At 38.8% G+C, this 24,857-nt stretch overlaps 1 protein-coding gene across 1 annotated transcript in view; it reads left to right on the top strand.

Annotated features, from left to right (window-relative positions):
* TNKS2 (tankyrase 2) overlaps positions 1-24,857 on the top strand; it is a gene marked incomplete at both ends in the record, with an annotated part of 77,793 nt that overhangs the window by 37,029 nt on the left and 15,907 nt on the right. Inside the window, 10 exons of the mRNA XM_080694946.1 lie at positions 1,116-1,287; positions 3,632-3,711; positions 8,324-8,469; positions 10,930-11,095; positions 12,542-12,761; positions 17,081-17,190; positions 18,028-18,216; positions 19,617-19,872; positions 20,721-20,803; positions 24,192-24,312. Of these exons, the coding sequence (XP_080551072.1) occupies positions 1,116-1,287; positions 3,632-3,711; positions 8,324-8,469; positions 10,930-11,095; positions 12,542-12,761; positions 17,081-17,190; positions 18,028-18,216; positions 19,617-19,872; positions 20,721-20,803; positions 24,192-24,312 (1,543 nt within the window). The remainder of the gene's footprint in view (positions 1-1,115; positions 1,288-3,631; positions 3,712-8,323; positions 8,470-10,929; positions 11,096-12,541; positions 12,762-17,080; positions 17,191-18,027; positions 18,217-19,616; positions 19,873-20,720; positions 20,804-24,191; positions 24,313-24,857) is intronic.

Consider the following 24,857-nt stretch of genomic DNA (forward strand, 5'->3'; position numbering starts at 1 on the left):
GATTGCTGATTAACTAACTTACTTTCTTGGTTATGTTTTGAACAATTATTTCCATGGTAGGGAGTTGGAGGTGTAGATGAGATAGAGGGAGTCTTACAAGTGATTTCTTTTTCTTGTAAAATTTTCAAAGATACAACCAACCTGAAAGAATGGTACAGACATGACTATATTCCCACCACTTAGATTCCATCACTTTTTATTATATATGTACTAATATATCTTTTTTTTAATACATGTCAAAGTAATTTGCAGATTGCTGTACACTTCCCCCTAAATACTTCCACATACACATCAACTAGAATTCAGTGTTTGTTTACAGGTTTTCTTTAAATATAAACTTTACATGCAGTGAAATGCACAAATCTTAAATGTACATTTGCTGATTTTGACGAATACATAACATCTCCGTTACCAAAACTCCCATCAAGATAAAGAACATCTCCTGGCAGAGGTAATGCTATCCCAAGCAGTCTCCACCTCTAGAGGTAACAACTGATTTTATTTTTTCTGACATTGATTATATTTGCCTGTTTAGGCCTTCATATACATGGAATCATACAATATGTACTCTTTTGTGTAAGCTTTTTTCCACCTACTACAGTGTTTTAGAGATTTGTCCACCTGTCAACAGTCATTTTATTGTATTGCTGAAAAGTGTTTCATTAAACCATGTTTATAGATTATATTTTACATGATAAATGAAGTAGAAGATTAAGTCAATAGAGATAAGTATTTTAATACTAATTTATCTCTGGCTTTGCTTCTCATAGTTGCCCATCTTGGAAAACATAATCTCCACCTTTTTAGAGCTCAATGATCCATAAATATACATGGATTCAACTTACAGTGGATTTATGAATGCCTTAACAATAAATACAACTGTTACTCAAAATCTCACTTTTAAACCCCAGATTGGTCTTCCTTCTAACATTGATGTCAGCCTTCATGAATGGGTCAATATATGCTCTAGATGTGAGCAAAAAATACTTGCTTTGGCACTGGAGAATAGGCTTTATAAAAGAATATTGAGACATATTTAGCAAGTATTAAGTACAGGATCGGATGATTATAAATTGCACTACAGGCTAATTTCAATTTTTTTCTGCATCCTTAAGGTAAATGCTCTAGATAATCTTGGTCAGACGTCTCTGCACAGAGCTGCACACTGTGGCCATCTACAAACCTGCCGCTTGCTTCTGAGCTATGGATGTGATCCTAACATCATATCACTTCAGGGATTTACTGCCTTGCAGATGGGAAATGAAAATGTGCAGCAACTGCTCCAAGGTATTAAATGCTTCTATGACATTAATTTTTTTTTAACTTAACCTTGACAGTTTTCACATTACTAGGTATTGTATATAGGAGTAATAAGAAGCAAATTTTTAGAATTTTTGGCTAGTTGTTTTTTTGTTTGTGTGGAACTAGGGATGAAACCTAGGGGAATTCGACCTCCAAGCTATATCCCCAGCCCTATTTTTTATTCTTTATTTGAAACAGGGTCTCATCAAGTTGGAGTAGGCCTCACTAAGTAGCTGAGGCTGTCCCCAAACCTACGATCTTCCTGTCTCAGCCCTGAGATTACAAGCTTGCACCACCACACCCAGCAGCTGTTTCTTCTTAACTCATATTCTTAAATCACAATTATGATTTTGATCCAGTAGCATTTTCTGCCCAGTCTCAGAATAAATAGATGATTCTCAGGTTTTTACCAAAGAATTTTTTAAGAGTAATAAACAGCTGGGTGTGATAGCTCACACCTGAAGTCCCAGTGCTGGGAGGCTAAGAAAGAACAATCACAGGTTCAGGGACAGCAGTGAGCAACCTAGCAATTCCCTGTTTCAAAATATAAAGAGCTGGAGGCCCAGCTCAGAGCTAGGATCCCCCAAGTTTAATCCCCAGTACAACAAATTTAATTAATTAAGGTATCTGCCTACATCTTTAGTTGATGAGAATTTAATGGGGTGGATTTGAAATCCTAGAGCTTAGATAAAAACAATAATAGATCAAGCCCTTTCTGTCTTTAGCAGTTAACTTTCATGGTGTTATGCCTATAGTCCAGTAATGGCATTTTGAGAAACACTGAATTAATGAAGGCAGGTTAACACAGCCTGCTAGGACCTGCCAAAACTAAATAAACTACAAGACTTTGAAGATTACCTTTTCTTTTCCATATACCACACACTCAATTAGGGCTAGTAACAGTCCAATTTAGTGGCCTAGTGACAGAATTTACAGACTTGCCAATTTTATGCAAAGTACTGTTAATATGTACTTTCACTTTTATAGCTATTTTCTTAGAATAATTTATTGAAATTTCTTGGTCAAAGGGTTGCATAAAATTTTCTAATTATATCCTAGGAAGATTATATGTACAATTTTACACTCCCACTAGGCATGAAAGACCAGCTTTCCTGTCAACAGGATTACAGTTCTTTATATTTTCCCTAGGTGAATGTGATTTTTGAATTTACAGAAAAACTAGATGTATTTTTCAGTACAAACTATAGAAATGTCATTGCAGCTCCTGTTTCCTCTGCCCACTAGTGGGTAAAAATCTGTCTCATTTTAATTTTTATTTTTATTATGAATAAGTTTGTATATAATTTTATAAGGTTTAATTTTTTATACTTCAGGGTTTTTTGGTGTGTGTGTGTGTGTGGTACTGAGGATGGAACCCAGGGGCATTCTCCCTCCGAGCTATACTCCCAGCCCTATTTTTTATTCTATATTTGAAACAGGGTCTCACTGAGTTGCAAGGGCCTCACTAAGTAGCTGAGGCTGGTTGAGAACCACGATCCTCCAGTCTCAACCTCCCAAATGCTGGGATTACAAGTGTGCACCACCACGCCCGGCTATACTTCAGTCTTAAATCTCTCTCGAGTTTTCTTTTTCTAGGGTACGTAGTAGATGTTCTCTTTTCTGAAATTTTAAATGAGCTATAAAACACAATTTCAGATCTGGAATTAACTTTAGATAACTTCCAGTCCAACTCTGCTCTTTAGAACTGAAATATCTGAGGCTTGAGAATTTGATTTGCCCCAATTTAGATAACTAGTTAATGGCAGAACCACTGTTTTCTCTTTCTGGGGGGATACTGTGGATTGAACCCAGGAGCATTCTACCACTGAGCTATACCTCTAGCCCTTTTTATGTTTTGTTTTTAAACAGGGTCTTGCTAGGTTGTTGAGAGTCTTGCTGTGTTGCTAAGGCTGTCCTCAAACCTGTGGTCGTCCTGTCTCAGCCTCCTAAGTACTGGAACGACAGGCATGCGCCACCATGCCTGGCCTCACTTTGAGGTTTCTGGCTATTGCTCTACTAGTTTAATGCTTTTCTAACATTCCACATGGCTTGATTATAGAGCAGAACAGCTTCATTATCTTTTTTATGTTCCTTTATATTACTTAATCATATTTCACAGTTTTACGCACTTAAATATTTTGTTTATATATGTATTATATTTCCAAAAAAGCTCTAAAATGCCCTAATATTTTTTCTTACTACCGTAGAAATTTCCTATTTAATTTAGCAGACTTTAAAAGGACTTTTTGATAACAATTTCTCCCTTGAATCTTGGTCCCATTTTTTAAATAAAAGTTAATCACTCTTTCCACTTTCTCTCTCTTTTTAGAGGGTATTCCGTTAGGTAATTCGGAGGCAGACAGACAATTGCTGGAAGCTGCAAAGGCTGGAGATGTAGAAACTGTAAAAGTAAGATATAATCTTATGTAATGACTTTGGGTTTTACTTTACATTGTTTAATGAGGCTATACTGGTATATTGAAGAGCTTGGTTTATTTACATGTGCCTTTAAAAGGACTAAATTAGAGCCGCGCGTGGTGGCTCACACTTATAATCCCAATACTTGGGAGGCTGATACAAGAGGATCACACAGGTTCGAAGCCAGCCTCAGCTACTTAGTGAGGCTCTCAACAACTTAGTGAGACTCTGTTTCTAAATAAAATATAAAATAGGTCTGGGAGTGTAGCCCAGAGGTAGAAAGCCCCTGGATTTTATCCCAGCACGAAAAAGAAAAGTACTAAATTATGTAGTTCTCTGCAAATAAGGAGCACTGCATAATGGAATAATGAAAGAAAAGGACTTTAGTTTTGCATCTCAGTAAATGTCACATTCACAAATTTAAACTTCATGTAATACCAGACCTGTTTTGCTTAAAGAACTTTTTCATTTGTCCTCTTTAAAAGAGTAAGATGTAAGCTGGATGTGGTGGCACATGCTTGTAATCCCCACGCTTGGAAGGCCGAGACAGGAGGATCGCACAGGTTCAAAGCCAGCCTCAGCTACTTAGTGAGGCTCTGAGCAACTTAGTGAGACCCTGTTTCCAAACAAAATATAAATAGGTCTGGGAGTATAGGGCAGAAGTAGAAAAGCCCCTGGGTTTCACCTCCAGTACCACCAAAAAAGAAAAGAATAAGATGTATCAAGTTACTGTTTGTTACTTTTTATATATGACACACAAAACAAGAAGGAAGAAAACTGTACAGATTTCACCTGTCTACAGATTTCTTCTGGTTTCTTCATGTCCTTCCCCCCACCCACCTCTGGACATCCAATATTTGTACAGTAATAATTCAGTGTTTCCCCTGTCTTCTAATAATTTTCAATTCATCTGGATTGAATTAAAACTTCAGAATAGCCTACTGCTATTTTTTCTTTCTGTTTTATTTTTAATGGGGGTTTTTGTTTGGTTTGTTTGTTTGTTTGTTTGTTTGTTTGTCAGTACTGGAGATGGAACCCAGGGGCATTCTGCCTCCAAGCTTCATCCCAGCCCTAATTTTTCTTTATTTTGAAATAGGGTCTCACTAAGTTCAGAGGGCCTCACTAAGTAGCTGAGCCTGTCTCAAACCTGCGATCCTCCTGTCTCAGCCTCCCAAGTATTGGGGTTACAAGCGTGCACCACCACGTCCAATTTCAACTGCTATTCTCATCTGCCCCATCTCCTACAGCAGTCTTTCCAGAATAATATTTTCTCAGATTCTGCTTTGAGCTTTACTATACAAATTATATGTAATGTCTTACTACCTATACAAGGTATTTCTGAATATCTTCAGAAATTACATATCCAGGTAATAACTCAAAAGCCTAATGTTTTATAAAGAGCAAAACTGTTTTCTACTTTTTTTTTTTTTTTTTTTTGGTGGTGGTGGTGGTACTGGGGTTGGGACCCAGAGGCTTTTCTATCTCCAGCCTATACTCCCATACCTATTTTTATACTTTATTTGGAAACAGGGTCTCACTAAGTTGCTGAGAGACTCACTAAGTAGCTGAGGCTGGCTTCGAACCTGTGTGATCCTCCTTTCTCAGCCTCCCAAGCACTGGGATTACAAGCGTGCGCCACCACGCCCGGCTTTGTTTATTACAAATTAAATAATGTAAGTTAGAATTCAACTCAACATTTTAAATAATTTATGAGTAATGAAATGTTAATTCTCTAAGCTAGAAAGCCTTCTATTTTTACCCCTTAGTATACTTTTTCAAAAATCTCCTGGTCCAGTTACTAATAGTACTGGGTTGTTTTGTTTTGTTTTTGTGGTACTGAGGGTGGAACCCAAGGGTTTTTCTGCCTCCAAGCAATACTCCCAGACCTATTTTATAATTTATTTGGAAACATGGTCTCACTAAATTTCTGAGAGCCTCACTACTAAGGCTTGCTTCGAACTTGTGTGATCCTCTTGTCTGAACCTCCCAGGTGCTGGTATTACAGGTATGCGCCACCACGCCCGGCTGGTACTAGGTTTTATAAAACCTAAATTTGTTGATTTAATTCATGGTACGAGGAACTGTGAAATAATTTCACTATATTTGTGTATGGGATCGTCAGTCCTAAACAGACTGACACACAACGTCAGTAATTTTAGATTTTCTGAGAAATATGAATACTGGTCTCCTTGTATGTGCATGTGTGTCTCGGTCACTGGGGATTAAACCCAGAAGCAATCTACCTGTAAGTTACACTTCCATCTCTATTTTGTTTTTATTTTGAAACAGGGTCAATCTGGGTTAATGAGAATCTCACTATTTACTGAGGCTGTCCTTGAACATGCAATCCTCTTGTCTCAGCCTCTCAATTATTGAGATTATAAGCATTTGCCACCATGCCCAGCTGGTCTCATTTATAGTGAGATTTGTTGTTTCTTACTTATATATGCACATACCTAATCTGGATCAATTTTTAGTAGCCTCTTAAGTAAGAGGTTTCTGGAAATTGATTTTGAAAATTGCACATAATCTTTTCCTTTTGCTTTATAGATGTTACAGACATCTCAACTTAAATTTTGGTGTTTGTGGGTTTAATTAAAAATGTCATAAAAATTATGTTAAAGGTAAATAATTAAAGGCCCACTAGCTCATTTTATTTTTTCTGTTGTATGGTTAGGGGGACTTTTTCTGAAAAAATGTAAATACTCATTTCATAGTAAGGACATAAAGCCATGTTTAGTTAGCCTAATATTAAAGGCTAAACTTTGTTTTCATAACGATAGGAGTCTAGAAGAAGAGATAGATGAAGAACGGGTGAGGTTGAAGTAGGAATTGGAATTAGAGAGCAAAATAACGCCATTAGATAAAGGAAAATGTCTCTCCCTGTGATAGGTTTCAGGCTATCTTCGCTCTCCTCTGCTTCTAAAATCACTTGGTAGACATTTATAACCAGCCTTTCTGTTCCTTTTCTATCTCTAGACAGGTGGCTCTGTATGAATCATTGGGGACAAAAACATCTGTATATTACCCAATGAGCAATTAATCGTGTACCCACTTATGTTATTTACTGGTGACCCATCAGGCTAAACACTTCATTGGACACCTACTATTAGCAAACCTGAGCCGGGCATGGTGGCGCACGCTTGTAATCCAGCATTCGGGAGGCTGAGAAAGAAGGATCGGTGTTCGGGGACAGCCTCAGCTATTTAGTAAGACCCTGTTTCAAAATAAAGAATAAAAAATAGGCCAGGGTTCCATCCCTTGACAGGAAGGAAGGAAGGCAGGCAGGCAGGCAGACCTATTCAGAATGGAAAAGAATTAAACTGAGGAGAAAGTAGAATGGCTTAAAATATCTATGAAACCTACCAGCACCTGCTACACATACTGAAAATACTTTTCTCTCTTTTTTTGGCACTGAGGATTGAATTCAGGGACATTCTACCTCTAAGCTACTGCCCCAGCCTTTTTTTTTTTTTTTTTTTTTTTTTAACTTTGAAACAGGGTCTCACTAAGTTGCTGACAACTTCACTATTGCTAATTTGCTGAGGTTGTCCTCAAACCTGTGGTCATGTTGTCTCAGCCTCCCAAGTATTGAGATGACAGGTGTGCACCACTGCACCCAGCTTGAGTGTTTTAGGTTTGAGTGAGCCTTTCTCAGCCACACTTTCTCATCTGAACCAAAAAACAAAAGAACACAGAAAAAAATTTTAGTGACTATTAATTCTCCCAAGGACTTTTTAACTAGTAGCATTCTATTAATTAATTCATTCCATTTAATATGATTCTCTTAGATGTGGTCCTATCACCTAGAAACATGTTAGTAACAAAAATCTTTAAGCCTTGCTCCAGACACACTGAATAGAATATGGAGATGGGACCCAGTGCACATGAAAATTTGAGGACCACTCATTACTCCTCGAATATTAATGTGCTTGCAGATTACCTAGAGATCTCATTAAAATGCAGGTTCTGGCTCAGTAGGTAGGGGTCTGAGATGTTGAGTTTTGGGTTTCTGTTGGTTTTTTTTGTGTGTGTGGTACTGGGGCTTATCTACCTCCAGGCTATACTCCCAGGGGCTTTTTTACTTCTGGTCTATACTGCCAGACCTTTTTATAATTATTTGGAAACAGGGTCTTACTAAGTTGCTGAGAGCCTCACTAAGTAGCTGAGGCTTGCTTTGAACCTGTGTGATCCTCCTGTCTTAGCCTCCCAAGCACTGGGATTACAAGCGTGCGCCACCATGCCCGGTGATGTTGAGTTTTTAACAAGCTCCTTGATGCTGCTGGTATAGCTGTGATCCATTTTGCCTCTACATGTATTTGTCACAAAATGGAAGCTATGATTGTGATAATAAGACTTAGGTTACCTTTATGTAAATAGTAGTAGTAGTAATGATAGAACTTACTAGCTTTAGAAAAAATAGAAGATAGAGCATGGATGAAAACATCAGAGATTCTCAGTAAATAATTATACTAAGGCAATCTGAGAATAGTGATTTAATGAGATAAGAAAATAAGTCAGATATTTGAAAATTTATACTAACTACATGGGTTGAAACAAAACCATGTGTAGCATCACATGTATATTATGTTCAATTCTTCAGAAACTGTGTACTGTTCAGAGTGTCAACTGCAGAGATATTGAAGGCCGTCAGTCTACACCACTACATTTTGCAGCGGGGTATAACAGAGTGTCTGTGGTGGAGTATCTGCTACAGCATGGAGCTGATGTACATGCTAAAGATAAAGGGTAAGTTCCAACAGCTCTCTTCTGGCCTTTTTAGGAAAATGTGAAAATATTTTTAAGATAGTTGGTAGATTTACCCCCACCCACCCCCTGCCAGGGGATAATCTGTTTCAGAGCATTTTTTACATATATATTTTTTTTCTCCAGTGCTGGAGATTGATCCCAGGGACATTCTGTTTCCAAGCTACACCCCCAGCCCTATTTTTTATTCTCTATTTGAAACAGGGTCTCACTCAGTAAGTAGTCAAGGCTGGCTGCGAAGCTGCAATCCTCCCGTTTTGGCCTCCCAAGTACTGGGATTACAAGCATGCACCACCAGGCCCGGCTTTAGCACTGTTTTAAATATAACATAAATTTCAGTTAAGCTTTTGTGATAGCATTTATATAAAGCTATACTTGCCAGGCGTGGTGGTGCACACTTGTAATCCTTCCACTTGGGAGGCGGAGACAGGAGGATCACATTGGTTCAAAGTCAGCCTCGCTGGCTTAAGAGATCCTGTTTCCAAATAAAAATATAAAAATAGGTCTAGGAGTGTAGCCCGGAGGTAGAAGGGTTTCCAGGAACCCAAGTACCACCCCCCCCCAAAAAAAAAGATATACTTGTATAATACCTTATAATTTATAGTGGCCAAGAGGATTACAACATTATTATAATAATTTTTTTTTTAATGGATGCTAGGGATTAAACCCAGGGGCATTTACTCCCAAAGCACATCCTCGGCCCTTATTATTTTCTTTATTTGAAGCAGGGTTTCACTAGGTCTCGCTCAGTTACTGAAGCTGGTCTTGAACCTACAATCCTCCTGTTTTACGCTCCCAAGTACTAGGATTATATTTTAGGGGGAGGTGGGAAGGACTGAAGATAGAAAGCTGGGGCATTTTACCACTGAACTACATCCCCTTATTTTATTTAGAAACATGGTCTTGCTAAATTGCAGAGGCTGTCCTTTAACCTGTTATCTACCTGTCTCACCCTCCCAAGTATAGGAATTACAGGCATGCACCACCATGCCTGTCTTGTAACACTGATTTTAATGTAGTAAATTTTTCAGTGTTCATTGAGGGTATTTAAATTTCTCTGCATTTAAATTTTTTTCTCAGCCAGGCGTGGTGGCGCACGCTTATAATCCCCACACTTGGAAGGTGGAGACAGGAGGATCACACAGGTTCGAAGCCAGTCTCATTAGCTTAAGAGACCCTGTCTGGGAGTGTAACCCGGAGGTGAGGGTTTCCAGGAACCCCGGTACCACACACACAAAAATTTTCTCCCCCGTGCTCCCCAAAAGAAAATTCTATTTTTGCCTTTATCACATTTTGGTTCTACAAAGTACAGTTAATATAATCCCTTATGCAGTTCAAGAAGTATCTTTTGAGAGCTGGGTGTGGTAGCGTACACTTGTAATCCCAGTACTTGGGAGGCTGAGACAAGAGGATTGCTTAGGTTCAAAGCCAGCCTCAGCTACTTAGTGAGGCCCTCAGCAACTTAGACCCTGTTTCAAAGTAAAGAATAGAAGCTGGGCATGGTGGTGCATACTTATAATCCCTGCACTTGGGAGGCTGAGATAGGAGGATCACACAGGTCCGAAGCCACCCTCAGCTACTTAGTGAGGCGCTCAGCAACTTACTGAGACCCTGTTTCCTAATAAAGTATAAAATAGGTCTGGGAGTACAGCCCAGAAGTAGGAAGCTTCTGGGTTCCACCCCCAGAACCACCAAAAAATAAAAATTGAGCCGGGCGTGGTAAGGCATGCTAGTAATCCCAGCATTTGGGAGGCTGAGACCAGAGGATCACGGTTTGCAGACAGCCTCATCTACTTAGTGAGGTCCTCAACCTAGTGAGACCCTGTTTCAAAATAAAGAATACAAAATAGGGCAGGGGGTCTACCTCAAAGTTTGAATGTCCCTGGATTTCATTCCCAGACACACACCAAAAAAATAAAGTAAAAATAAAGAATAAAAAATAGGGCTGGAAGCCGGGCGTGGTGGCACACACATCTAATCCCAGCATTTGGGAGGCTGAGACCAGAGGATCACAGTTCGTGGATAGCCTCAGCTACTTAGGCCCTTCGCAACTCAGTGAGACCCTGTTTCAAAATAAAGAATAAAAAATAGGGCAGGGGGTGTAGCTCGGAGGTAGAATGCCCCTGGGTTCCATCCCTAGTCCCGCAAAAAGAAAAAAAATAGGGCTGGAGGTGTAGCCCAGAGGTAGAATGCCCTTGGGTTCCATCCCCAGTACCGTATGTATGTATGTATGTATGTATGTATGTATGTATGTATGTATGTATGTATGTATGTACAAAAAAACAAACAGACAAAATGTGCTAGGGGTATAGCTTGGAGGTAGAATGCCTCTGTGTTCAATCCTCAGTACCTCAAATTTTAAAAAAGAATTATCTTTTTCAGTTACATATAATTTGATTGAAATTAAATATCCTCTGTCATTTCTGTGTCACTTCGTTTCAGAGGTCTTGTGCCCTTGCACAATGCATGTTCTTACGGACATTATGAAGTTGCAGAGCTTCTCGTTAAGCACGGAGCAGTGGTTAATGTAGCTGACTTATGGAAGTTTACACCTTTACATGAAGCTGCAGCAAAAGGAAAATATGAAATTTGCAAACTTCTGCTCCAGGTACATGCTTAAGTACTTACTGTGGACCTAGAATATGTTAACAGTTTTCAAATAACAAGTTTAAATGTAAAGTAATACAGGTGGGAAACAGAATTACCTTTTTTTCCTCTGTGTGTTTCCTTGCGTGTGTATGGAGTGCGAGGTGTGGGGATGTACTAGGGATTGAACTACTTTCCATCTACACCTCCACCCCAATTTTTATCTTATTTTGAAACAGCGTCTCAGTAGGTTGATAAGTGTTTCACTACTTGCTGAGGCTATTCTTAAACCTGCACTCCTTCTGTCTTAGACTCCCAAATACTAGGATTAAAGGCATGTACCACCACGCCCAGTATAATTACCTAATTTTATAATTAGATTTCAGGGGGGAAAATCTGTCAGGAGCACTATTACTTTTAACCTACAAGTATTTTTCTCAGATATAGGTTTATCTTTTTATGCAATCAATTATCACATGATAGTTCTTTATTATTTGTAGTTCTCATGTTTAGGAAATTTAGCCCCTACTTGATGAATTAAGTAAGCAAGCCAGCCCGGTCTTAGCTTTTATTTTATTTTATTTTTTTATTTTTTTGTGGTGGTGGTGGTACTGGGGTTCCTGGAAACCCTTCTACCTCCGGGCTACACTCCCAGACCTATTTTTTTATTTAGAAACAGGGTCTCTTAAGCCAGTACGTCTGGCTTCGAACCTGTGCGATCCTCCTGTCTCTTCCTCCCAAGCGCAGGGATCACAAGCATGTGCCACCATGCCTGGCCAACGGTCTTAGCATTTTACTTAGCATAAAATTAATGGTACCGGTTTAATACAAATACAGCCAAAACAAGGGGATAGATTTGTCCTTTATTTTAGTGTTTGTGAAAAGTAAAAATAAAGTCTTAAGCTACATAATAATGCTTCAGTTAGTGACAGACTACTTATATGGCAGTTGTCCCATAAAGGTATAATGTAGCTGAAAATTTTTCTTACTATAACCTTTCTATATTTAGATACATAAATACTTAACCACTGTTACAATTGCCTGTTACAACATGCTATATAGGTTTATAGCCTAGCAAAAAGTTTTATAGCCAAGGTATGTAGTAGACTACACTTCTGGGTTTGTATAAATATACTGTGATGTTTACACATATTCATGTGTACATGAATCTGTCCCTGTTACTAAATAAAGCATAACTATAGAATCCAAGGAAGTTAATTTTTAATGAAATGCTCCTTTATTTGTGTTGATGCATTCTAAGAGCCCAACAAGGCTTTTCTGCCTCTGTATTGTTTTTATTATAATCTTCTGTGTATAGGGTAAACATTAATAAAAATCATGTTTACCTGTAAAATGGAGTCTAATTATAAGACAATTTTCTGTAGTAAGGCTGCATTGGCTTTTTTCTCATTGATGAAAGGCACACGTAAGCCAGTTTCTCCTCCTTCCCTGTTTTTCACATGCATAGCATGGTGCAGACCCTACAAAGAAAAACAGAGATGGGAATACTCCTTTGGATCTTGTTAAAGATGGAGATACAGACATCCAAGATCTACTAAGGGGAGATGCAGCTTTGCTAGATGCTGCCAAGAAGGGTTGCTTAGCCAGAGTAAAGAAGTTGTCTTCACCTGATAATGTAAATTGTCGTGATACCCAAGGCCGACATTCAACACCTTTACATTTAGCAGGTAAGTGAATGAAGTTTCACAGATTTGGGCTGGTAACATCTGGGATTAATTTTACCTTAGTAAAATATTTTCTGTAACTAAACTTGAAAGATTCATATCAGATACTTTTTAATGCCACCACTATATTCCTTAGTGTAATTGTGCAGGGTGACCATACTGCAAGTTGTTAGCAAGTTCTATTTCATTTTAGTACTAGTAAGTTAACTTCAGTAAGAATAATTCAAACAAGCTCTGCCAGTCACCATGCTTTGGGATTATTTACTCCAAATCACTATATTGTTTGAATCGTCTTTGGTGAGGCATCTTTGGTGCCTGCTTGAGCTAGGCTTCCTCATAGGAAGCTAGAACTTCATTCTGATGAGAGCTGCTAAGTATAAGCTTTTTTTTTTTTTTTTTTTTTTTTTGGTGGTGGTAGTACTAGAGGTGGAACCCAGAGAGGCTTTCTACCTCCGGGCTATACTCCCAGACCCATTTTATATTTTATTTGGAAACAGGGTCTCACTAAGTTGCTGAGAGCCTCACTAAGTAGCTGAGGCTGGCTTCGAACCTGTGCCATCCTCCTGTCTCAGCCTCCTAAGCGCAGGGATTACAAGCATGCGCCACCACGCCCGGCGCAGCATAAAATTTTTTAAAATTTGCAGAAGTTACATAAAACTCTTACCGAAGTTATTTTTTATTTTACTTCAAAAGAGCTGCTATAGCCGGGCGTGATGGCACACGCTTGTAATCCCCGTGCTTGGGAGGCGGAGACAGGATTGCACAGGTTTGAAGCCAGCCATGCTGGCTTAAGAGACCCTGTTTCCAAATTTTAAAAAAGCATAAAAATAGGTCTGGGAGTTTAGCCCAGAGGTAGAAGGGTTTCCAGGAACCCCAGTAACACTCCCCCCCCCAAAAAAAAAAAAGCTGCTATAATCATATACCAAAGACCAGAGGGCTTAAACAACAGAGCTGTTTTTTTACAGGTCAAAAGGTTTGAAGTCAGAGATTTAGGAATTTAGCAGGTTTTATCAGGACACTACAGGTTAGGGCCTACCCTAATGGATTCCTTTTAATTTATCTCTTTAAAAGCCCTGGCTCCAAAAATAGTCACATTATAAAGTACTGGGGTTAGATCTACAACCCCATAATTTTCAAAGACGCAGTTCAGCCTATAACATTTATTCTAAGCTTTCATTCATAAATGGCACAGTGCACCATTGTTTGTTGTGCACTGAGAAAGAAGAATCACAGATTGGAAACCAGTCTCAGAAGCTTAGTGAAACTCACTGGGCGTGGTGGCACACACTTATAATCCCTGCTCTTGGGAGGCTGAGACAGAAGGATCGCACAGGTTCGAAGCCAGCCTCAGCTACTTAGTGAGACTTTCAGCAACTTAGTGAGACCCTGTTTCCAAATAAAATATTTAAAAAAAAAAAAAAAGGTCTGGGGGTATAGCCCGGAGGTAGAAAGCCTCTGGGTTCTACCCCCAGTACCACCAAAGAAAAAAAAGAAGCTTAGTGAAACTCTGAGCAACCACCAAAATAAAAGATTAAAAGGGCTGTAGTTGTAGCTCAGAGGTAGAATGCCCCTGGTTTCAATCTGCAATACCCCAAAATGAAGGAAGAAAGAAATTAAGGGATGGTTTCTGCTACTTTGTATAATATAGGAAATGAAAATCTGTTCTCTGCCCAGCAAGTGACACATGCCTGTAATCCCAGTACTTGGGAAACTGAAACAGGAGGATTGCAGGTTCAAGGACAGCTTCAGCAACTTATCAACCCTCAGTAATTTAGGGAGACCCTACTTCAAAAACAAAATAGGCCTGGAGATATAACTTGGAGGTAGAATGCCCTTGCAATCCCCAGTAACTTACACAGACACACACACACACACACACACACACACACACACACACACACACACACTATATTCCTTCTCAGAAATATACTTCTCAGTTTATTTCAATACACACACACTTCTCAGTTTATTTCAATCTTATAGTATAACTTAGTTAACTTAGCATGTTAACATTTAAAAGATAATTTGGAGAGGTATGTGGCTAGGGGTATAGCTCAGTAGTGTCACTGCCTAGCGTGTACAGGACCCTAGGCTTGATTCTCAGCCCCTCAAAGAAATGCAAAGGTAATTTTGGCCAGGCGTGATAGCTCACACCTGTAATCCTAGCTACTTAGGAGGCTGAGATAGGAAAATCAAATTTCAGACCAGCCTGTCAATTTAGCAAGACCCTATCTTAAAATTATCATCTTAAAAGGTTATCGATATAAATAGCACCTCTGTACAGGGCAGGAGGGAGAATTTGTTTTATGTGATTATTACCTTTAAGTTCTCACTCTATAAGTTTAGACTCCACTGTCCAAGAAAATAACCCTATCCATGTGTCTTTTAGAGCCTTTTTTTGTATTGAGGGGGGGGGAGGTTTTGCTGGGGATTAAACCCAGGGGCATTCTACCCCAGCCCAATTTTATTTTATTTTGAAACAGGGTCTCACTAGGTTAATGAGCTTCTCACTACTTGCTGAGGCGGTTGTCAAACCTGTGATCCTCCTGTCTCGGTTTCCTAAGAACTGGGATTACAAGGATGCGCTACCATGCCTGGCTTTTAGAGCCTTTTTTAAGTGGTAAGTCATAAGTGCTAGAAAAAATTTTATTACTTACCTAGTTCCATGTATGACAAGATATGACTTGACCTCTGGTTGGAAATTGTGCCATGCCCTGTTTATATTAGCTTTATCTTTAGGTAAGTTTTTGTGATAATGGGGATGGAACCCAGGAGCATTTTTACCTCCAAACTACACCCCCCAACCCTAATTTTTATTCTTTATTTTGAAACAGGGCCTCACTAAGTAGCTGAGGCTGCCTGCGAACTGTGACCTCCTGGCTCAGCCTCCCAAATGCTGAAATGACAAGTGTGCACCACCACGCCCGGCTATAACCTATTTTAGGACATTTAATATTACTATTTAAGTCCATGTTGTCTTTGTAAGTCACAAATAATGTTATGTACACAAAATATTTCTGGCCACTGGGCGTGGTGGCACACGCTTGTAATCCCCGTGCTTGGGAGATGGAGACAAGAGGATCACGCTGGTTCAGAGCCAGCCTCGCTGGCTTAAGAGACCCCATTTCCAAATAAAAAAATAAAAAATAGGTCTGGGAGTGTACCCCGGCTGTATAAGGGCTTCCAGGAACCCCAGTACCACCAAAATAAATAAATAAGTAAATAAATATTTCTGGCCACTGGTACGGTGTTAAATACTATACCTTGAGATCTAGAAGGATTATTTATTTATTTATTTATTTATTTATTTATTTATTTATTTTGGTGGTACTGGGGGTGGAGCCCAGGGGCTTTCTACCTCCGGGCTACACTCCCAAACCTATTTTATAGTTTTTATTTGGAAACAGGGTCTCTTAAGCCAGCAGAGGCTGGCTTCGAACATGTGCGATCCTCCTGTCTCAGCCTCCCAAGCGCAGGGATTACAAGTGGGTGCCACCATGCCCGGCTAGAAGGACTATTTATATAATATTTAGTTTGTATTAGTTTGGGGTTTTTACATTTTTTAAATTCCTATGCTTTAAATCCTTCAGCAAAAGGATTAAAACTACAATAAAAGTGTGAAAAAACATTTTGAACCATTTTCAAGTTTCAGGTGATAGGTTTTTATGTTGGCAAAGTTATGCTCCAAATTTGCTTCCTCTGATTATGTGTCAAATTAAATATACTTTACCATAAAAGGATTTACTGAGATAACTGACAAGATGATAGTTGGGAGGTTTTGACTTACTTCCAAAATACTAAGTTTCTCTTTGTGGCTTTGACAACACATTGGTTTCCCAACTAGACTTGAAGAAAGATAGGTACTCCTAAATTCTCTAGCAAAAGCAGCTCCTTTGGAACCTTCTGAGGAAATGTGCCCTAAGGCCTACTCTGGTGTCCTGCCACCTGCCTTGCAGCTACTTGTGTTTCTGACTTGGCTTTTATATGATTGAATGACTGGGGCTTGGAGCCCTGAAGACTGTGGACCTGAATTTAGGAGGTTGTAACAACCATGAAGGCATGGATTTCTATATAAATGGAAAGATAAATGCAAATCAATCAATAGAATTTTGGGAATCTTCAAAAACAATGTATCAACAAAATCCTTCAACTTTTGAGGCCAGTGGGACATTTTTTTTCTGAAAGATAAAATTTTAATTCATCCAAAATTTCAGATTTATATAAAATCACTCTTTTACAGTCTATATTTTACAAATATATTTGTGCATGGCTATATTTTTTAATTTACGAGCAAAAGTAATGTGACTTCTTTTCTAAATTAGCTGGTTATAATAATTTGGAAGTTGCAGAGTATTTGTTACAACATGGAGCTGATGTGAATGCCCAAGACAAAGGAGGACTTATTCCTTTGCATAATGCAGCGTCTTATGGGGTGAGTTCTTTTGTATTGCCTTTTAAAAACCTATCGAAGTTTCAAAGTGAAAGTCAGTATCACAGTCCTGTGGAATTTAATTCAACTCTCTCGTTTTATAAAGTTAGATAACTTCCAAAGTTTACTTCTCAGTTTATTCCAAGCATCTTCCTTTGTACCCATCTCTTATTTTCAATGGGATATTGGTGGTTTTGTTTATTTTGGTCCAGAAAACTTATAAGAGTTTCACAGGAATCTATAGAGATTTAGTTGCATTGATCCTTACTTAGAACAACCTTTGTGTTATAATCACTATTGACTATTGCCATTGGTATAGTTTGAGTAACTGAAGATCATTAGTCTATAATTTGATATTCAGCAGTTTGCCACTATGTGGAAGTAGATTTTTTTTTCTTTGCACACACACACAGTAACTGGGAATGGGACCCAGGGGCATTGTACCTCCAAGCTATACCCCAGCCCTATTTTTTAGTCTTTTTTATTTTGAAAGAGGGTCTCACTGAGTTGCAAAGGGCCTCACTAAGTAGCTAAGGTTGTCTGCAAACTGCATTTCTCTTGTCTCAGCCTTCTAAATGCTGGTATTATAAGCTTATGCCACCACACCCAGCTCCATGTATAGAATTCTTAACTATTTTCTAGATGGTTTTTCAAATTACTGAATTATCTACTGTAATTTAATGTTGAAACAACTACCCATAAATTATAATGTTGGGAAGAAATAACTTTCCTATTTATTTCCAAAGTAAGTTTGAAAACATAGAAATAGGTAGAGTTGTTTCCTTCAGAACTGAAGTGTGATAATGTTCCAGACTGTAACAAGAGTATTTTCTTTTACAGCATGTAGACGTAGCAGCTTTGCTAATAAAGTATAATGCATGTGTCAATGCCACGGACAAATGGGCTTTCACACCATTGCATGAAGCAGCCCAAAAGGGACGAACACAGCTTTGTGCTTTATTGTTGGCCCACGGAGCTGATCCTACTCTTAAAAATCAGGAAGGACAAACACCTTTAGATTTAGTTTCAGTAAGTGATGGGCTCTTTGACAAACCTCAGTGCTTTTCTGACCTTATGAAATTCATATGATTTGATATAAAATGTCTTCATAGTGATTGTGGCAAAATCTGGTTTTTAGCCCAATCTCAAATTTATGACTTTGGTATTAAAATAAGTAAATCATAGAATGATTACTCAGTTATTGAATACTAAGTACTTTGCAAATAAGAAAAAGAATACTATAACTGCTTACATTGGTGGAGCAACAAAACATGCCCACGCCTTTCATGAGTCTGTTACCATGCGTACCGCACAAGGTAGCACAGATCATGGACCTTACCAACTTCTCCAGGTTGCCTCGAGGTGCAGCCACAAAGCCTGCTACCAGGAGAGATCCATACTGCTTCCTCCCAGAGTTTTTACTGCTTACTACACAGAACTGTTTGTGAAATGAGTCTTTTTTTATTTTTCTCAGTACTGGGAATGGAACCCAGGGGCATTCCACCTCCAAACTATACCTCCAGCCCTGTTTTTTATTCTTTATTTTGAAGCAGGGTCTCACTGCAAAGGGCCTAAGTAGCTGAGGCTGTCCTTGAAATGCTATCCTCCTTTCTCAGCCTTCCAAATTCTGGGATTTACAGGTGTGCACCACCATACCCAGCAATTACTTCGTATCTTGATTGATCACTGTGAGAAAATGGTAGTGTTCACTAATGAAACAGATTAATGTACCAATAAATTTGGGGGTGTTTATTCATTCTGTCAGATGTTATTAAAATTATTACCAAAACAAAAAATGTTTGTAAATTTTGAGAAGCATATCACAGAATTTATTTCTGTTTGCTAAAGTTCCATGTAGATTCAGTTACTTATTTCAGAATAATTACAGTGGGGTTAAACAGTGTTTTAAAATGGACATTCTGGCCAGGCATGGTAGCACATGCCTATAATCCTAGTACTTGGGAGGCTGAGACAGGAGAATCACAGGTTCAAGGACAACCTCAACAAGTAGTGAGACTCATCAAGCTCCTTTCCAAATAAGAAATAAAATCAGTGTGGGGGTGTAACTCAAAGGGAGAATGCCCCTGGGTTCAATCCCTAGTACCACCAAAAAAAAGACATTTCTGTAATTCAGTGCCTGCCTTAACCATAGTTTCAAAGTTAAGACTTTGTTCATACTTTGCCATGTTTTACAGTTTTGTTTTATTATGCCTTAGCTAAAGATATTCTAAATTATATTTATAATGATTTTCCAAATATTAATCTGTTTGCTTCACTTTTAAGATAATCAGTTACTTATCAGTGTGATGAAGTAGTACACATTTGCTGTGTTTTGGCATCTTTTTTTTTTTTTTGCTGCATTCTATTAGATATAATAGAATTTTTAAACTTGCTTATGTCAGATTTTGTCTCTCTGGAATGTACCCTAGGCGGATGATGTCAGTGCTCTCCTGACAGCAGCCATGCCCCCTTCCGCTCTACCCTCGTGTTATAAACCTCAAGTGCTCAATGGTGTTAGAAGCCCAGGGGCCACTGCAGATGCTCTGTCCTCCTCAGGCCCGTCCAGCCCATCAAGCCTTTCTGCAGCCAGCAGTCTTGACAACTTATCTGGGAGTTTTTCTGAACTGTCTTCCGTGGTTAGTTCAAGTGGAACAGAAAGTGCTTCCAGTTTGGAGAGAAAAGAGGGTGAGACATTTATTAAAAAAATAATGTTTAGTTGGTATTATATCCCCATATTTGTCATTTGGAATGCTAGAAAGTCATTTTTTAACCTTAACTACAACTATTAGTATCAGATTAATTCACATAATCTGAAAGTTTTAGCCTTTTGGCGTTTTCTTTACATTATTAATAGAACACCTACTGTAACTGAAAGTTGATGAGTCTTTTACTGCTGACCTACTGTTTAGTTGAAAGCACTTTAACTGTCAAAATTCATCTCAAGCCAGGCATGGTGGCACACACTTGTGATCCCAGTATTTGGGAGGCTGAGACAGGAGGATTGCAGGTTGGAGGAGAGTCTCAGCAATAGTGAGGCTCTGATCAACCTAGCAAGACCCTGTTTCCAAAAAAATAAAATAAAATAAAATAGGGCTGGGGTATAGCTTGTAGATAGAATGTCCCTGGGTTCAATCCCTAGTACCACAAAAATAAACTTACCTCACCCTCTGCAATGATATGAAACTTGTTTTCATAAACTTCTTTGTAAAGGAGCTTATATCCTGAAAGACACAAGATTGATTTTAAAGATACAGTTAAAAATGGAGTTTAAAACAAAAAAAAAGAAAAAAGTTCCTTTTAACCTGAGACTGCCCCATTGGTTAACTCTGCTTTGATATTTAAACCCATAGGTCTCTTTGCAATTTTTGAAGTTATATTCAATTTTCTGTTTCAGGTGACTACTGATATTTAGCTTCACCTTTATTTTCTTCACATATATAGTAACAGTTGCAAGGCTTTATCATTATTATTATGCTATTGATACACATTATTCTGATATAAAATTTTATTCTTTTTTTTTTTTTATTTCCCAGTTCCAGGAGTCGATTTTAGCATTACTCAATTTGTAAGAAATCTTGGACTTGAACACCTAATGGATATATTTGAGAGAGAACAGGTGAGTAAGATAAATTGTATTGTTTTGTTTAGTGTTTCATGTAAAATGAACAAAAAGCACATACTTGAAATTACTTGAGCCTTGTTGTGTTTTGTTTTTGTGCTGGGGATTGAACCCAGGAAATTAAGACATACTTGAAATTCCTTGAGCCTTATAAGCTGTTGAGTTCTTGTTTTTGTGCTGGAGATTGAAGCCAAGCCATTGTGTTTGGTAAGCATGTGCTCTGTCACTGAGCTACACTTGGGAGTATTGTTTTGTTTTGCTTTTGCGGCACTAGGGGTGGAGCCCAGGAGCTTTCTACCTCCAACCTACACCCCCAGCTTTTTTTTTTTTTTTTTTTTTTCTTTCCCCCTCGCAGTACTGGGAATGGAACTCAGGAGCACTCTACCTCTGAGCCGCACCTCCAGCCCCATTTTTCATTCTATTTATTTATTTATTTATTTTAGTACTGGGGTTCCTGGAAACCCTTCTACCTCTGGGCTATACTCCCAGACCTATTTTATATATTTTTTAAATTTGGAAACAGGGTCTCTTAAGCCAGCACAGCTGGCTTCGAACCAGTGCGATCCTCTGATCTCTGCCTCCCAAGCGCGAGGATTAAGAGACTGGAAATCAGTCACACTAAATGTCTTGATTTTGGAAATTTCTTTTTTTTTTTTTTTTTTTTTTTTTCTTGCGGGTCTGGGGATGAAACCCATGAGCATCGGACCTCTGAGCTACACCCCCTGCCCTGTTTTTTAGTCTTTATTTTGAAACAGGGTCTCATTAACTTACAGAGTGCCTCACTAAGTAGCTGAGGCTGTCCGTGAACCGTGATCCTCCAGTTTCAGCCTCCCAAATGCTGGGATTACAAGAGTGTGCCGCCACGCCCGGTTAGAAATTTCCATTTAACCTATTAGCTCATAAAAATTGACTTTTATATATTAATTTTAAAAAAAGCTTTCTTGCCGGGCATGGTGGCGCACGCTTGTAATCCCCGCGCTTGGGAGGCAGAGACAGGAGGATCGCGCAGGTTCGAAGCCAGCCGCGCGCGTTGGCTTAGGAGACCCTGTTTCCAAATAAAAAATGTAAAAATAGGTCTGGGAGTGTAGCCCGAAGGTAGAAGGGCTTCCGGGAACCCCAGTACCACAAAAAAAAAAAAAAAGCTTTCTTGAGTGGTAGCTTTACTTATTTCAGACTTTGAAGTAAGTCATGCTTTTCTGTTTGTTCAATTCTGTTGTGTCAGTCACTACCTGCTCCAAACCTGATACTTTGCCAGCTGCTAAGGGAAGGTATACATGCCAGCCATGCATCTGGATTTTTCTAGTAGTTCCAGCTTAAACTATTCTATCAGGGCCGGGCGTGATGGTGCACAATTATAATTCCCATGCTTGGGAGACTGAGATAGGTGGATCGCACAGGTTCGAAGCCAGCCTCAGCTACTTAGTGACACTCTCAGCAACTTAGTAAGACCCTGTTTCCAAATAAAATATAAAATAAGGCTGGTAGTATAACCCAGAGGTAGAAAGCCCCTGGGTTCCACCCCTATTGCCACACACACAAAAAAAAACTAAAAGTATTCTGTCAGAATATATTTACTAGCTTTGTATTTATTGTGATGATAGTAATAGGGATTGAATCCAGGGGTATTCTACCTCTCAGCTACAGCAAGCCCTATTTTATGTTTGTATTTTGAAATAGATTCTAATTTGTTGGGACTGACCTTGAACCTGTGATCTTTCTTAGCCTCTCAAGTATGGAATTACAGGTGTGTGCCACCACACCTGGCTTATACTACTAACTTTTTGTTGTTACTGTTCATAAAATAAAGTTGCTATGAAGTATACCCAACAGAACTTCAGTCTAGTTATAGAACTAGAACAAGAACGTATGAAGAGATGTGGCATAGATTTTAGAAACTCAAAGACTGTTATAAACTGGACTATTCAGAGATAGCTTCGTAGAAGGTTATAAAATAAGACAGGATTGAATGGGTTCATGAGGTGGAAATAAAATACTTTGAGGTAAAGGGGTCAATTTGAACAGTGATACAGAAGCATTGCCTTAACATGATTCAGACTCTGGAGTAACCATTAAAGACATTGTATAGAGCCAGGTGGTGGCACACCCTTGTAATCCCAGCACTTAGGAGGCTGAGACAGGAGGATCCCACACATTCAAAGCCAGCCTCAGCTACTTAGTGAGGCTCTCAACAACTTAGTAAGGCTCTGTTTCCAAGTAAAGTATAAAAAAATAATAGGTCTGGGAGTATAGCCCAGAGGTAGAAAAGCCCCTAGGTTCCACCCCAGTATACCACACACACAAAAAATAAAAGACATTGTATAAATAGAGTGATGGTAGAAAAGAGGAAATGGAGACTAGTGATGTAACTCAGTTATAGAGCTCTTTCCTAGCATGCCTGAGGCCCTGGGTTTGATCCCCAGCACCACAGAAAAAGAGGGAAAAGAAATGGAATGCCTAGCCGGGTGTGGTGGCAAATGCTTTGTAACCCAGTACCTGGAAGGCTGAGACAGGAAGATCGCAGTTTCAAAGCCAGCCTCAGCTACTTAATGAGGCTCTGTACAACTTAGTGAGACCCTGTTTCAAAATAAAGAATACAAAATTGGGCTCTGGGTGTAGCTTGAAGATAGACTACCCCTTGGTTCAATCCCCAGTACCACAGAGAAGGAGGGAGGGAGGGACAGACACAGACACAGACATGGTACGCCTGGATGTGGTTACTTTGAAAGTACATTCATGACTCAGTTTTGGATTTTGTTCCAACTTCTTTTTTTTTTTCTTTTTTTTTCTTTTTTTTTTTTTTTTGTGTGTGTGTGTGGTGGTACTGGGGTTCCTGGAAGCCCTTCTACCTCCGGGCTACACTCCCAGACCTATTTTTACATTTTTTTATTTGAAAACAGGGTCTCCTTAAGCCAGCACGCGCGGCTGGCTTCGAACCTGCGCGATCCTCCTGTCTCTGCCTCCCAAGTGCGGGGATTACAAGCGTGCGCCACCACGCCCGTCTGTTCCAACTTTTTATTTTCAGTTTTATAAGTGGTTTGTTTTTACATCAAAAATGTTCAAAATACAGCTGGGCGTGGTGGCACACAATTGTAATGCACCCGCTTGGGAGGCTGAGACAGGAGGATCGCACAGGTTCATAGCCAGCCTCAGCTACTTATGCTTTCAGCAACTTAGTGAGACCCTGTTTCCAAATAAAATATAAAATAGGTCTGGGAGTATAGCCCAGGAGTAGAAAGCCCCTGGGTTCCACCCCCAGTACCACCAAAAAAAAAAAAAGTGTTCAAAATAATTTGCAATAAGTGTTTGAATCTAAACACATAATGAAAATATATGAATATCTACCAAATGAGTAAGCATTCTAAATAGTTTCATCCTCTTTTCTAAGATCACTTTGGATGTGCTAGTTGAGATGGGGCACAAGGAACTGAAGGAGATTGGAATCAATGCCTATGGTCATAGACACAAACTAATTAAAGGAGTTGAAAGACTTATCTCTGGACAACAAGGTATTTCAATTTAATGATTGCTGTTTTTAGTTTAACAGTTTACATAAAGGTGGTCCTCCAGTATACTGATAATTTAAAAGTTTATATGAAAGAATTTATATACTAGGAAGTATACTAATTAGGATTCAAGATACCTAGGATAGAGGCCTCTATGACTGGTTTACTTACTGGACTGCTAGTGTGAACTCCAAACCTAAGTAAAATTTTTAGGCCATTCAAAAATTTGAAAATAGGTTTAGCTCCTGAAAAGTGGGACTTTAGATGGAACTATTTTAGCTCTAAACTTTTATGATTCTGAAAGATCTGAAACAGATACATTATTTCTTAAGCTAACATAGTATATAATAGCTACTCTAGGGCTAGCTCATAAAAAAACATAAATCTCTTACATAGCTAAAATTCTAACCACTTGTAATAAAAAATACCTGAAAACAGTAATATTACGATAGAAAATTAAAACAAAGTTAAGTAATACTTTATTTCTCCTTAATGTTGATATTTAAGGAAAATGTAAATTGTATTCACTCAACAGATATTTTCACTTC

The sequence above is a fragment of the Muscardinus avellanarius genome, assembly GCF_963383645.1.
Source record: "Muscardinus avellanarius genome assembly, chromosome: 4".
Taxonomy (NCBI): domain Eukaryota; kingdom Metazoa; phylum Chordata; class Mammalia; order Rodentia; family Gliridae; genus Muscardinus; species Muscardinus avellanarius.